Source organism: Peromyscus maniculatus, chromosome 3, assembly GCF_049852395.1.
Source record: "Peromyscus maniculatus bairdii isolate BWxNUB_F1_BW_parent chromosome 3, HU_Pman_BW_mat_3.1, whole genome shotgun sequence".
NCBI classification, from domain to species: Eukaryota; Metazoa; Chordata; class Mammalia; order Rodentia; family Cricetidae; genus Peromyscus; species Peromyscus maniculatus.
Genome location: NC_134854.1, coordinates 69754032 through 69767875, shown reverse-complemented (window position 1 = coordinate 69767875; position 13844 = coordinate 69754032). Strand labels below are relative to the sequence as shown.

The following is a 13844-nucleotide window of genomic DNA, read 5'->3' as shown; positions in this document are numbered from 1 at the left end:
TATAAAAAGAGAAGGTAAGAGGACAGGGACCAAAAATAAACAAAAACAAATAAATGAAAACACAACCCAAAGTGGCCCTGCAACCCACTACAGCCCTTATCTCAGTCCCCATTGGAAGGCTGTACAGGAAGCAGCAGGCCTACTCCTGACAATGCCAGAAAGTGAGTTGAATTCAGACGATCTGATTCCACAAGTTTTGCTTTTATGCACAAATCAAATCAGCTATACTGCCAATTAGTAGTCAAAACACTCATAATTCAGCTTTCTAATTAGTCTGCCCAATTACAGAGGGCCTCTGCATTCCAAGTGAAAGATACAGCACGCATGGCGAGGAACCCCAATGATATCAGCCTTCTCTAGGAAAGTGACTGCTCATCATGGAAGATGAAAGAGATGAACACAGGCCTGGCAGACAGGTCACAGCAAAAGGCAAATACGAGAAACATCCAGTCTGATGAAGGACAATGAGAGATTGGGAGGAACAAGAAGATTATAAAGTTAAATTGTATATGGCATTGGCTGGCTGGCTTTCCTCAGAAAAGAATTCCCAAAGATTCAAGAACCAATAAACCTAAACTTCCCTATTCCCAGAATCCAGGGCATGCCCTTCTGCTCATTGCCTTTATGCACCCAAGTATGTAATATACAAAATTGGGAAATTGTCATGTGTTGTCTGAGCTCACTGAAAGAGGCTAGCACTGAAATTGAGGGGTGTCCCCTCCCCACTTCAGACTTTAGTATGTTTGTCTCGGGATGGAGTGCCCCCTAACTTTCTGACAAGGAAGGAAGAGAGTAACAAACTGCCCAAGAGTATCATGTCACTGAGAATAGCTATCAGGTAAACCATTTCTAACAGATCTTATTATTGTTATCCCATGATACAAAAATTCCTAAAATACGTATAGTGTGAAAGACAGACAGGAATTTTAGCCATAGGAAGCTTATCAATGAAGAAAAAGCTAAATCAGCAATACCAGGTAACTGTCTCAACTGCCTCAGTTGCTTTCTGCTGGATGCTGTGAGCCTGATTTAAATGCATGGCTGCTGATCAGTCAGTCTACCAGCTGTTTGGTGGCAATGCAATCCACCAGGTGGTCAGTCACACCAGGATTCAAAGACACAGCTACTCTGTCAGGATGCAGGTTACCTTTGCTTTCTGACTGGCTATTAATGGTATCCCCAACCCTCTCTCCATTCACCTTCCTCACCTGTAAATAAATAAAGGAGTTCTGTGGCACTCATGATGATGCAAAACCAAGCTGGGGCATAACTTGTTTACCCTGATGGAGAACCATTAATTGTGTGTAAAAGAGCTATTCATTGATGTCACCAAACTTTCATATGCTATCATTTTCTTCTTTCCTTGGGGTACATTAAAACTAGATTCATACACAAGACCAACAATCACCCTTTCTACTTCATCATCTCAACAATGGATGCTACCTGAAACATTGTTAACAAAGGCCAAGTGTAGGCTGCAAGCCTTAGAGGGGTATGTGGTATACACTAGGGACACATCTTGCATTATGTTTCCTAACACTGACTTCCAAAGGAGAAAGCCATGAGGTTTACCTCTAGCTGACAATAGGACAATAAACAGCATGACTCCTATCTTTGCTTCCCAGACATCCCGGAGAAACTTACCCAGGCTTATCCACATAATTCAGTCTCAAGTCATGAACAGCTTTATAAGATATAATAATTAAGAAAAACTGATATTGAAGGGGAAACTTATAGAAAAATACTATAGGAAATAATCAACTATGGCCTAAACTTCATCCATATTAACACCAGCATATCAAGAGTAGTGCACTTGAGAGAGCTTCATTGATGTAGGTAAGAGAGAAAAGCAGGGCTCGGTTGTAGCCACACAAGCCACCAGCTGTTCAATGGGAAGTTGAGGTGGATTTTTTAACTACCCAATAATGCAAGGACCCAATTCTCAGACTACAAATGAAATTGTACCACAGACCAAAGAAACTCCAGTCATTGCTTCTACTACTTCAGTGTCATTTCAGAAAAGCTAACTGTGAACTACGTGACTCCCCAAACCGTTAGGTCCAGCAATGAAACACCACACTCACCACGACAGGAGGCTGTGTAGGAAGCAAGGCGGGCCTGTGCTCCTTCATCCTTCCCCTCTCACTGTTCTCTCGTCTCTGGTCTCCCATTCCACGGCACATCAGAGAGCCTCCTCGCCTTCCTCCCCGCCGGGAACCATAGCGTCCCTGCTTATGCTGTCGTTCTCTTTCTTCAAATTCAAGCAACGCAGCTTTGGCTTCTGCCGAAAGCTCTACATAAAAAGATGTACAAGTGTTAAATACAGCCCATACTACATACATCTGTGGACAGAGAACAGTAAGAACCAAGTAGCAATCTCTTTATACAAGTATTATCTATCAATCTGAAATGCTTTCACTTTCACAGAGTGTGCCAAGTGAATCTAAAAAGCAATCAATGATTACAGACCATTAGAGTTGGAAACTCTCCTCCTCTGCCGCTGGGATCCAATTAGGCCAATAAGAAAATGTCACTACCCTGGCATGGTAGCACATACCGTTCTTTAGTCCCAGTACTTGGGAGGCAGAGGCAGGCAGATCTACATGAGTTTGAGGACAGCCTGGTCTACAGAGTGAGTTCCAGGACAGCCAAGACTACACAGAGAAACTCTGTCTACAAAAACAACAACAAAAGAGAAAAGAAAATGCCACTAATTAACAGTGGCACAGAATCAAAAAACAAAACAAAACAAAAAAAAAACCCTAAGTGTTCTGATGTAAATCAACGCCACTACTGACCTCCTTCTCAAGTAAAATTATTAAGGATAATTCCTAAAAAATGGAACACTCATTAATTGCATTTCACTTGAAACTTCTACATCCATTAGTATACATGCCATGCTATAAAAAGGCATTGTGTGTCCACGCAGCCAAATACAGACACCTTGTCAAAAGAAAGGAAAAACCATGCAAAGAAAAGTTAGCTACTTTAAACACTGCAGGAACTTCACATAGCCACTTATCTCTTCCATGCTTCAGGGTTCAATGAACATGGGCACATTATTTAAGCCCCTAAGGGGAAAGAGCACCTTCATCCAAATAGGTTCCCTTTCTTTTACAGTAGAGTCTAAATGTGGTAATACATCTTTTATTAGTAAACGTGTATTTTGTTAAAACATCACTAAACACTACTGGAAGCCTTTCTTCTCCACTGGGGCTAGATTTTAAGTATAACCAGAGTCTACTTTGCTACCTCAGACTAATCATCTGTAAGCTATGATTCATTTTCTTGAAAATGTTGATATGGTATCCCCTCTCCTTCAAATGAATATGGACCCACTGGAAAGAAAACGTAATAATCTCCTTTTAACCAGCACAGATTTTTATTTTAATCTTGACTACATGATTGCTTCACACACACATTTTATGCAGTGAATCAGCAATTATTTTTCTAGTGGTTCTGAGTGTCAAGATTAATTTTACTATCCTCAGTAATAAAATGGTTTCAAATGACATCTTTAATCAGCAAGAAAAAATGCTCTCCTCCAATTGAGACAAGCTGTCACAAAAGGTCACCAAAATATGACAGGATAGAAATTACATTTGTAACTTCAACTGAAATGTTAATTTCCCCATAAGTGTTTTCTGAACTATGTCCAGATCCTAAAGTAAAGAGATATATCATAAAGCAACTATAATTATACTACCCTATTCCTTCTTAAGTAGTAACAACATATTTGCTTCCAAATAATTATAGAGTAGTTAGAAATAAATACATACTTATGGAATACAGTTTGGCAAAAATAAAAATGCCAAGCCACAAAAGGTTAACTGAACCTAAAAAAATTTTAAAACAAAAACAACGATCGTAGTATAAACAAGTGAGTATGTGACAACAAGCATTAACAACTGCCCATTGTCACTAGGTGAAAGGTTCTTCCCATAGGTCTTTGGTCTTCTATGCAAGTAGCTACTTCAACAAAACAAGATATAAGAATTCCTGGGCAGTTAAGTCAAAGCAATAAAAAGTAGCTTAACATGATGCATGTGCCAGTGAGACTGAACAAAAATTTAGAGAGTGAACAAAAATCTTAGCTTCAGAAAATAAAAAGCACTTTCCCTCATAGCCCATGCTGCTTTCAAAGACCACCCAAGTCCAAGTCTGCTTCCTAGGGCAAGAGAAGCCACTGCTCTTCACTTCCAGGCTCAGCCTAGAAAAAAATGGTCAGTGTCCATGTGTAAAGCACACTCTGGCCTTTTCATACACAATGAAACAACCCTTTACACACATGGTCTAGCAATCTTGCTCTACTGGGCTCTACCAGAGCATTACTACCTACACCAGTGACATTATCTGCACAGAATGATTTTGTTCTGAATTCACAGTTGTGTGTCATCCTTGGGGAAATAGAGAAAACCATCACTTAACTAGTTTTCTGTAAGGCTAACTTGTAGAATCCTGACTGAGAAAAAGGCTAACTACTTAAGTAAGACTAACTTAAATTAAAGCCCCAAATTATAACCCCCAATTATAACCCCAACTGATATGAAGCCCCAATTAACAACTGAGATTTAGCTCTCTAACAGTGGAGAGGGTCATGTGTGTGAATTAGTGCTCTTCACACAAGGCAACATTATGTGTTTGAAAGCGACCAAACTCTTCTAGATCTCAAAAAGAACTCATCACTTCACACACATGCTTTCAGAGTCAAGAACGGGAAGTACCACAGTAGCATTTGATTATTCTTTAAAGGACAAAGGATTCTCAACATTAATTAAGGCTATCTATCACTAAGGTAGTAAGCGGTTAGTTGTGGGCTGGAGAGATGGCTCAGGAGTTAAGAGCACTGGCTGCTCTTCAAGAGGACCTGGGTTCAATTCCCAGCACCCACATGGCCACTCATAATCACCCCTAATTCCAGTTCCAAGGGATCCTGTTCCCTTTTCTAAGCTCCACAGGCACCAACACATACACATGATACACATACACACATTCAGGCAAACACTGAAAACACACAAAATAAAATTAATAAATCTGATTTTTATAAGTTTTTATTTGTAAACAAAATGACCAAAAAAAAAAACAAAAAAAACTGTCCAATAACCACAGGGACTCTAGTAGAAACACTTTTATCTCAGTATAAAAGCATGCAAACTGCTTTATAATCCAATAAATTCCATCTTGGGACTGGGGACACAAGCTAATAGTGACACTCATGTAAATTTCCAGCTCTCAGAGGCTATGGCACCCTCCCCTCTTCCTCACCAAGCCTTTACACACCCACTCTGTCTGGGAAGGTATGGCCCTAGCAGGAAGCTCCTTCTCTCAGGAAATCAGTCTTCTGATGGGTGGTGACATCCTTTACATACTGAGAATGACCCTAACTTTGAAGTTACTGGTAAACTTTGCAAACATTAAACTTCCTTAAATTAGAACTTGAAATAGAGACAAAGGAACTTGGCCGGGGGGGGGGGGGGGGGGGGGGGGGGATTGTTTTGTTTTTTTTTTTTGAGACAGGGTCGCACTGTGTTAGCCCTGGCTGTCCTGGAACTCACTCTGTAGACCAGGCTGGCCTCGAACTCACAGAGGTCCACCTGCCTCTGCCTCTGAAGTGCTGGAATTAAAAGCGTGAGCCACCACTGCTCAGGGAGACAAAACTTTTAACATTTTCCTTTGTCCAATTACCTAGCCAAATTACCATATTCTACAAAAACATTCTTAGTCCTTTTTAGAAGAACAGTAAATAATCAAATTGTTTACCCTTGTAGTACTGTTTCTAAGGGTTCCAAGCCCTCTCCCTTCTCCAGTTGGAGGGACGCAACTCATCTACAACAAAACAACACTCCTTTTGTCTCTGGAGACACTGATTTCAGCTGTCAGGTACCTTGAAAAGAAAGCAGACTTGACAGCTTTCGGGATAAAGGAAAGTATAAATGACTCAGAAAAGAAGGGAAGAAGGCAAAGATCCTGAAAAAGGGATGTACCAAATGAAAGTACGAATACAGACAAGTGGAACGTTCAAAAACAACCATCCTCACATCCTCGGAGGCAGATAAAATAATTATTAACAACAATGATAATGAGCTGAATTGGGAGTTAGTGGATAAGGGCAGCTTAGTGTCACCCAGAGAATTTGTATGTGCCCCTGAAATATACATGCTGCATGCTGCTTGCTCCTGTTTAATAGTAAAAACAACCATGTTGTAGTTTGAATGAAAATGGCCCTTATAGATTAGGGAGCAGGGGCGGTAGGTAGAGGAGAGGTGGTGAAGCCCCAAGTAAGTGAAGTCCTGAGAGAAATGTATTTTGAGATGTATACAACCATTCTGAGGACTCACTGACCCAAGGGAAATGGGCAAAAATTATTACACCCATGTGGGCTAGGCTCCAGAGGAATGGCAAAGCTTTCCTTGGAGTCAGAGTCCAAGTATGAACAACTGATCTACATGGGCAAAGACTATCAGCTTCCTCCTCCCGGATGTTTATAGCCTGAGACCGCTTCCCTATACAGACTTCCTACCATGATTAGCTAGCCCCTTCCCCTGTGCTGTACATAATGAAAAACCTGAGGTTCCAAGTAGCTGGAAGTAGCTCAAGGTTAGAGAACCTCACCTGATTCCAGCTCCACTGTATGTATGTCTCTCTTCTCTTCATTCCCTCACTGTTCCTAGCCAGGGTTCCAGGTCCCAAGCTTTGAATGACAAGGTACATAGGATCATATATTTGAATGCTTGGTCCAAGTTAGTGGAACTGTTTGGGAAGGATTAGGAGATACGACCTTGTTGGAAAGGTATGCACTGGGGGCATGATTGGAGGTTTCAGATGACTCACACTGTGTCTATGTTGCTCTCTCTGCCTCCTATCTGTGGATCAAGACTTGAGCTCTCAGCTATACCTGTCACCATATCTTTGTTTTACCATCATGGACTCAAAGCCTCTAAGACTAAAAGCTCAACAACACTTTTTTGTAAGTTGTTTTGGCCATGGCATTGTGCCACAGCAATAGAAAATAATACAAACCACAAATAATGGTGTTTAAAAATAAAGAGGCTAAGAATGTGGCTGCCAACTTGAGTACCCCCCCACACACACACACACACTCACCAAGGTAATGATGAGGCCTTGATCTTGATTTTTATCTTGACCCAAATAGAAAGGCAGATAGACCCTGATGTCATGTGAGCTTTGCCTTCCTTCTTAGAAAGCCATACCCTGTGGTCCTGTTCTTCTAAAGTCCAAGTAGCACACTGAAAATATAATCTTTCTGGGTGCTGCCTAGGTCTAATAACTCAGAATGTCTAGGAGTGGCCCCAACATTATTTTCAAAAGCTCCAGGGTTGTTCTAGACAAATGCCTCTGCCATTAAGCAATACTCCCAGCCCCTGGGATGATTGTGACATTCCAATTAAACCCAATAATCAGTGGAAAGGGACATAAACTGTAGACAGGGGTAGGGTCACTGCTGTCACCCAGCAACAGTCTGAGGAAGGTCTTCAACAGTAGACTCTTGACATCCAGTTAATGATCTCTATAAGCTAGTCACTGAACACTTAGGAACAGAGAACCCAAAAGGATGACTACAAAGATGTTACAAGTGTAAAATAAAACCAGTTTGGCCCAGATTTAATACTGGCTTCCTGAGGTGCAGTCTAGTAGAAGAGCCAGTATCCTTGCCAAGCATCCCCATGCCACCACCTCAGTATAGTCAGGAACATAGGGTATCAAGGAGAGTAGCTTTAGGCCATATACTCCCAAAGAAAACTACTAAAAAACTAAAATACTTTTAAATATTTCACTCAAACACCTGTAACCCAGAAGTGGCTGTCTGGCAGAATGATGAGCACAGCACAGCTAAGCACCAGCCTCCCATATATCACACACCCTCACCAACAGTCAATCATAGTAAGATCTGGAAAGATCTGAAGACGAAATGAAGACTGGGGAAACAAGCCCCAAAAAAAAAAAAAATTACCCACAGGCCAAAACCAAAAATTACCCAAAGTTTCTGGAATGTTCCTTCTCTCTCTAGTTACATCTGAGAGCCTAATAATTGTTCCTTCTTTCCTTTCAGTTTTGAAACGCAATCTTCCAGATTCTTCGTCATCGTCATCTTCTTCATCTGATTCTTCTTTCATGTCTTTCTGGAGTTCCAGGGTTTCCATCCCTCCCTACAAGCAGACAGAGACAAACAGGGAGAGGTCAGTCTATAGTCACTTAAAATGTGAGGAGACGTCTAGATCCTAAGAAAAGGCCATAGGAAATATGAAGCCAACTCCAGTGGAGGAAAACTTCAAATAATAACAAGAAACCCTCAAATTCCTGCCTGTAGTTAACATATGAGGATCTCCACACCGCTGGTACTCACACTTGCTAGAACACAGACATCAGCTAAACATCCCTGCTGCCTTACATCTAATCCAGAACACAACAACAAAGTTCCCACACAACTTAACTTGTATATGACTACAATGTAAGCTAACATCTGTAAATCCACACCACTGAGGTAACACTAGAGTTAACAGTGCAGAATCCATCTGGTAAGCTGTGATGGTTACTTCAACCATGTAAGCTGAAGAGTTCCCAGTCCCTAACCACATCCTTTGACCTTCTGTCAGCTGTCCCTGTCAGTTCTGAGATTTGTGGCTGCTTGCTACTGTTCTAGTCTTCACAACACTTCTTCATCACTATCCCTCCCCTTCCTATTTACTTCACTCTTTGTTGTCTACTGATAACTTACCACATACTTAGTGCTGAGACCAGTAAAAGACAAACCATTTCTTCTGCCACTTCTTCATACCAAATAAAACCAAGTTTTATTTTAGCAGAGTCCCTTACAAAATTCCCTCTAGTGCCAACCCAAACTAAAGCACGTTTTTTCATACAATTCTTCCTTTTGAGCTCCTATGGCCGTCTTAGGTCAGTCTCAGTAGCACACTGGCAGATGAAGACTGGCATGCACTGAGTATAGGGTTCATTTAAACACTTTTTACCAGTGTAATAAAAAAAAAATGCAGCTTGCCTCTCCATTATCATGAACGATTATTTATTCTTAAAAGGAACAAAGACACGCTGTTAGAAAATACACAAGAAGCTAAACCCACAGACAATCACTATGAATTTCCTTCCTAAACATCTTCAATGTGAAAAGCTAATTGTAAGTCAGAATCTATAACAAGTAGTACAAACAGAGCACAGCTCCAGGAATCCAAATGCTGAACATTGAACTGAGATTAACAGTTCACTTTCAGTCTAATGACTATGGCTTTTCAGTGCTGTGAGGTTCAGCATGCTCGAGAATTCTGCAGCCCTAGAATTTCATTCTTGTTACTTGTTAGTGTAACATTACCTTTTCTGTATCATTGTATACAAACCTGAAAACAGAGTGAGTGGTATCTATGATGAGTCCTCAAGGTACTAATGCCACAATGTCCCTACTATATCTCTACATGCGCAGGCAGGACTGCTCTGTGTTAACATCTACACCAGTGACTGGAAATCCTGTTCAGAAGCAGATTCTGACCCAGGAGGTCTAGAGTGGCACCTGAGAGTCCACATTCCTCACAAGCTCCCAGGGAAGCCAACTCTTGGATCCACAGACCACATTCAGTAATATGGCCACAGAGAAGCAATCATGTCCATCAAAGCAAAAACTTTATTGCAGCAGTTCTAACAACCATAAAACTACAACAGATACAAAGAAGGGTTAGTAAAATTTGGTATTCATTAGAAAATCACCACCAGCAAACTAGAATCAAAAAGAACATCTTCAATCTGAAAGCAAAACTTTAGCTAGCACTTAGTGCCTTGCTCCTAGCACAAGTAAGGCAAGCAAGTCTCCTCTGGAGCTAGTCCTCTGCTGTACATAGCACTTGCACTGGACGTCAGTAAGGCAATGGAAATAAAAGGATTCTGATTACAGAGAAAGAAGGAAAATGCTTTCATTAACAGATAATTTTTAAAAATGTTACCCTGGGTGCTGGAGAAATGACGCAGTGGTTAAAAGTACAGACTGTTCTATCAAAGGATCTAAACAGTTTTCAGCACTCAAATCAGGTGATTTACAACCACCAGAAATTCCAGCTCTGGCAGATTATATACCTCTTCAGGTATGCATGGGCACCCGCACTCCTGTACATAACCACACACACACACACACACACACACACACACACACACACACACACACACACACCGTATATAACTAAACACACACACTCTCGTGTACGTAACTAAACACACACACACTCACTCTCATGTACATAACTAAACACATACTCGTGTACATAACAACACACACATGTGCGCAAAGTAAAGCAATATAAAAATAAAACCTTTAAAACTTAAAATAATACACTTGTCCACTTTGATCTAGAGATACATGGTCATCTCTATTAAAACCCTAGCCAGACTTCTAGTAGATATCAGCAAATCCATCACACAATAGAATCATAGAAAAGAATAAACTTGGTGGGTTTACACTACCTGGTTTCATGTTCCATTATTCCAACTGCTGTAGTGCTAACATACAGACTTTATAAAAACAAATTAATGGAGAAGAGCCTGAGGGTAAAAGAAAAAGTCAGCTGACAACACAAGAACTACATTGATTTTACGGGCAGGAAAGCCTTCACAGCAAACCAGTGGAACAGCTGGGAAAACATTCTTATTTAAAAACAATGGATTACTCTCATATCTCAGATGCTGTTAGACAGAGCAGCCTCTAACTCGAAACTAACACGAGCTAATACGACACAAAGCTTCCACAAGAAAAGAGGGAGCTAATTTTATAATCATGGGGTAGTCAAAATTTTCTTAGGTTACAGAACTACTTGGTCTTCATCCAAATTATGTTCTACTTAAAAAAATTAAATTTGGGAGCTGGGAAGACGGCTCAACCGAAGACCCAGGAGGTCTGATGCCCTCTCTTATGACCTTCAAAGGCACTGTACACATATGGCACACCAACACGTATGTAGGCAAAACTCCTATATAATAAAGACATTATTAAAAATTTAAATTTGTTTACACCCTGAACATGCCTGATCTCATTTTAAAAACTTAAATATAAGAAAATGAAGATATAATTCAGAGGTTCAGAAAAAATTTTCACAAACCATGTATCTACCAATGGACTTGATATCTAGACTATATAAACACTTATCCAGCAACCTCTCTCTATTGCAGAAACTAAGAACATACACACCAACTATACTATGTAGAGTACAAATGTATAAACAATAATCTCAATGAAGACCTTATACATTCTATAGCTTATATGAACAAGACAACTCACTTTAAAGAAAAGGCAGCTAAAATGAAACCCATGGACTATATAAAATCCAAAAGAATATATTAACAGTACTCAGTATCATACTCATCAAAGAAATGCAAACAAAACCCACAATGATACAGCAATTGAAGGGCTGAAGAAAAAAACTGATACCAAACAAGGGGGAACAATGAGGACTCTCAACTAGATGAAGGGTATAAAATGGTAATCACCTTTGGAAAAACATTTGGTAACTATCTTAAAATAAAAAATAAATAAACGAATGAATGAATGAATAAATCAGCACCATGCTATTCTAGTTCAGTAATTCTACCAAAGTCTAACAATAAAACTGTAAATCCACAAAATGGTGAACATTCATCCATAACACAACAGCAACAAAAAAAAACACTAGAAACAACCCAATATTTAACAAGAGGGGAAAAAAACAATAAGGTATATCAATAAACAGAATAACTATTGTTACATGTAAGTACTTGAATTAATTCAAAATTATGTTAAGCAAAAACAGGTGAACCTAAGATTATGGGTGTAATAGCTCAAACTTGTTTAACATGCTTGAGATTCTACTTTCAATCTCCAACACCACAAAAAACAACAAAGGGAGAGCAGCTGGTCACTAAGATGAACTTCTAGTATAGTCTGATCAAGTAGGGTGGGAGAAACAATTGTGTTAGTCTCTGTAAAGCCAGGACTTTAAGGGAAAAGCCGGTCTTTCCTTGCTTAAGCCATTTATCTGCATTGGGTGCTAATATCAGGCCTTTAAAAGACTACTCCAATCTTACCGTTGTGAGTGCTGGGTGTAAAGCAGGAGCCTTTCCTCTAAGCTGAATGTGACTTTTTGTCCTTTGTGTCTCACTCTCACTCTATGAAATAAATGAAAACTTAGAGGAAAATAAGTCAGTGTTAAGAGACTCTTCTCAATGGTGCAATTTAGAAGAAGGTGTCTAATTGGGTGTTAGTACCAGGGCTTTAAAAGACTACTCCAATCTTTTTTCTGTGAGTGCTGGATGTCAAACAAGAGACTTTCCCTTAAGCTGAATTTGACTTTTTTGGAGGGTAATGGGATTGTTGCTCATCAACGACAGTAAAGGTAGGACAGAAGGCAGGGGAAATTATGGAAACATTGAGACAGGAAAGGAGCCCCATTCTGGAGTTTGGGAGAAATACCTCACTAGTGGCAAATCAAGGATTCTAGCATAATTACCAAGATTTACTGTGAAGGCTGCCAACAGAATCACAATATTCCTTTTATATAGAGGTATTTTCAAAAAGGAATGTTAAAATAACATAAATCACTCTGAAGGCCCTGAGTTTGTCCTATTCCTTTCCCAGATATTTTACGAGAATCTCATTAAAAAAAATTAATTTTAGTTTACAATGAAAACATTCTAACTCAATCAGCAACTCCTATGACTTCATCATTTGAAACCCTGAAGAACCCGCCAATGTAAGGGTATGTGGCTCCTATAAAGACATATAATACAGTGTGACTAATGCTGGGAGGGGTTCTTAATCTTTTCCCTGGGAGTCTTTTTTTAACTGTGCAATCTTGTCTCTCAATGATCTCCAACTCTGCTTCATACTGGCTTATCCTGAAATTCTTTCTTGTGGTAAAGTCAAGAATCCCAACTTCACCTGACTGGAGGTCTCTGAAAAGAAATCAGGCTGCTGTAGGTGGCTGTGCATAGCTGTGTCTCTGGCTTGCACCCCACAGCTGCTGACAAGATGGTACGTTGAGTTATGCATGAATAAAAATTTAATCATTTGATATCTAAATGACTGATTCACTGAATATAAACTATTACACTGTGTGCAGGCTTAGACAGGGTCTTTCACCAAATCCAAAAATCACTATTTCTGCTAGACTATCTGGCTGGTGAACTCCCAGGATCCACTGGTCTATAACGCTCCAATACTGGGATTAACATAAAACTCTAGTCATGACTAACAACCCCACAGTCTAAAAGCAATCACTATGGCTACTTTAGACTTTTGATTGTTTGTTTTTAGATTTACAAGCAATTTAGATACAGAGCATAGAGGAGCTGAGAGCAAAACATATCACCTAGCACTTTTCACTTAATTAGACATAACTTCCCATGCTGGACAGCAAAAGGAAGACATGGGTTCCTCTCCTATGGGGCCACTACGGCGACTTAATGGAATGTTTACACTGCCAACACACACAAGCACTAGGGCTTTGAATCCATCTTAGAGTTTCCCTTTAAATAAACTCATTAAAGTAGAAGTATTGGATCAAAAAATAATGTGCTTCAGGGTTGTTGAACCTGTAAAGGACAATGAGGGTGTTGAAAGCTAGCAAAGTGGTCTGACACAGACTCATGGAAGATATGAGAAGACCAGGACTTGGTGGAAGTGAGCTGAGTCATGAGTCACCTCCCCAGCAGCAGTACTTCCCGGAGGCCCCACTCAACCAGGCCGTGATCATGTCCAGAGGGATCTGTGCTTAAGGATGGATCCTTACCTGTGGGACCTCTGTTCTAATCTAAACAGACCTGCCCTGAAGCAGACCCTTTCTTTCAACAAGGTT

The 13844-nt window shown here is 40.1% G+C and overlaps 1 protein-coding gene across 6 annotated transcripts in view; it reads right to left on the bottom strand.

Annotated features, from left to right (window-relative positions):
- Rbm33 (RNA binding motif protein 33) overlaps nt 1–13844 on the bottom strand; it is a 110143-nt gene that overhangs the window by 63819 nt on the left and 32480 nt on the right. For all 6 annotated transcript variants that reach the window (XM_076566712.1, XM_076566713.1, XM_076566710.1 and 3 more), the window contains 2 exons: nt 7997–8168; nt 2085–2293 (listed from right to left, as the gene is read on the bottom strand). In XM_076566712.1, the coding sequence (XP_076422827.1) occupies nt 2085–2293; nt 7997–8168 (381 nt within the window). The remainder of the gene's footprint in view (nt 1–2084; nt 2294–7996; nt 8169–13844) is intronic.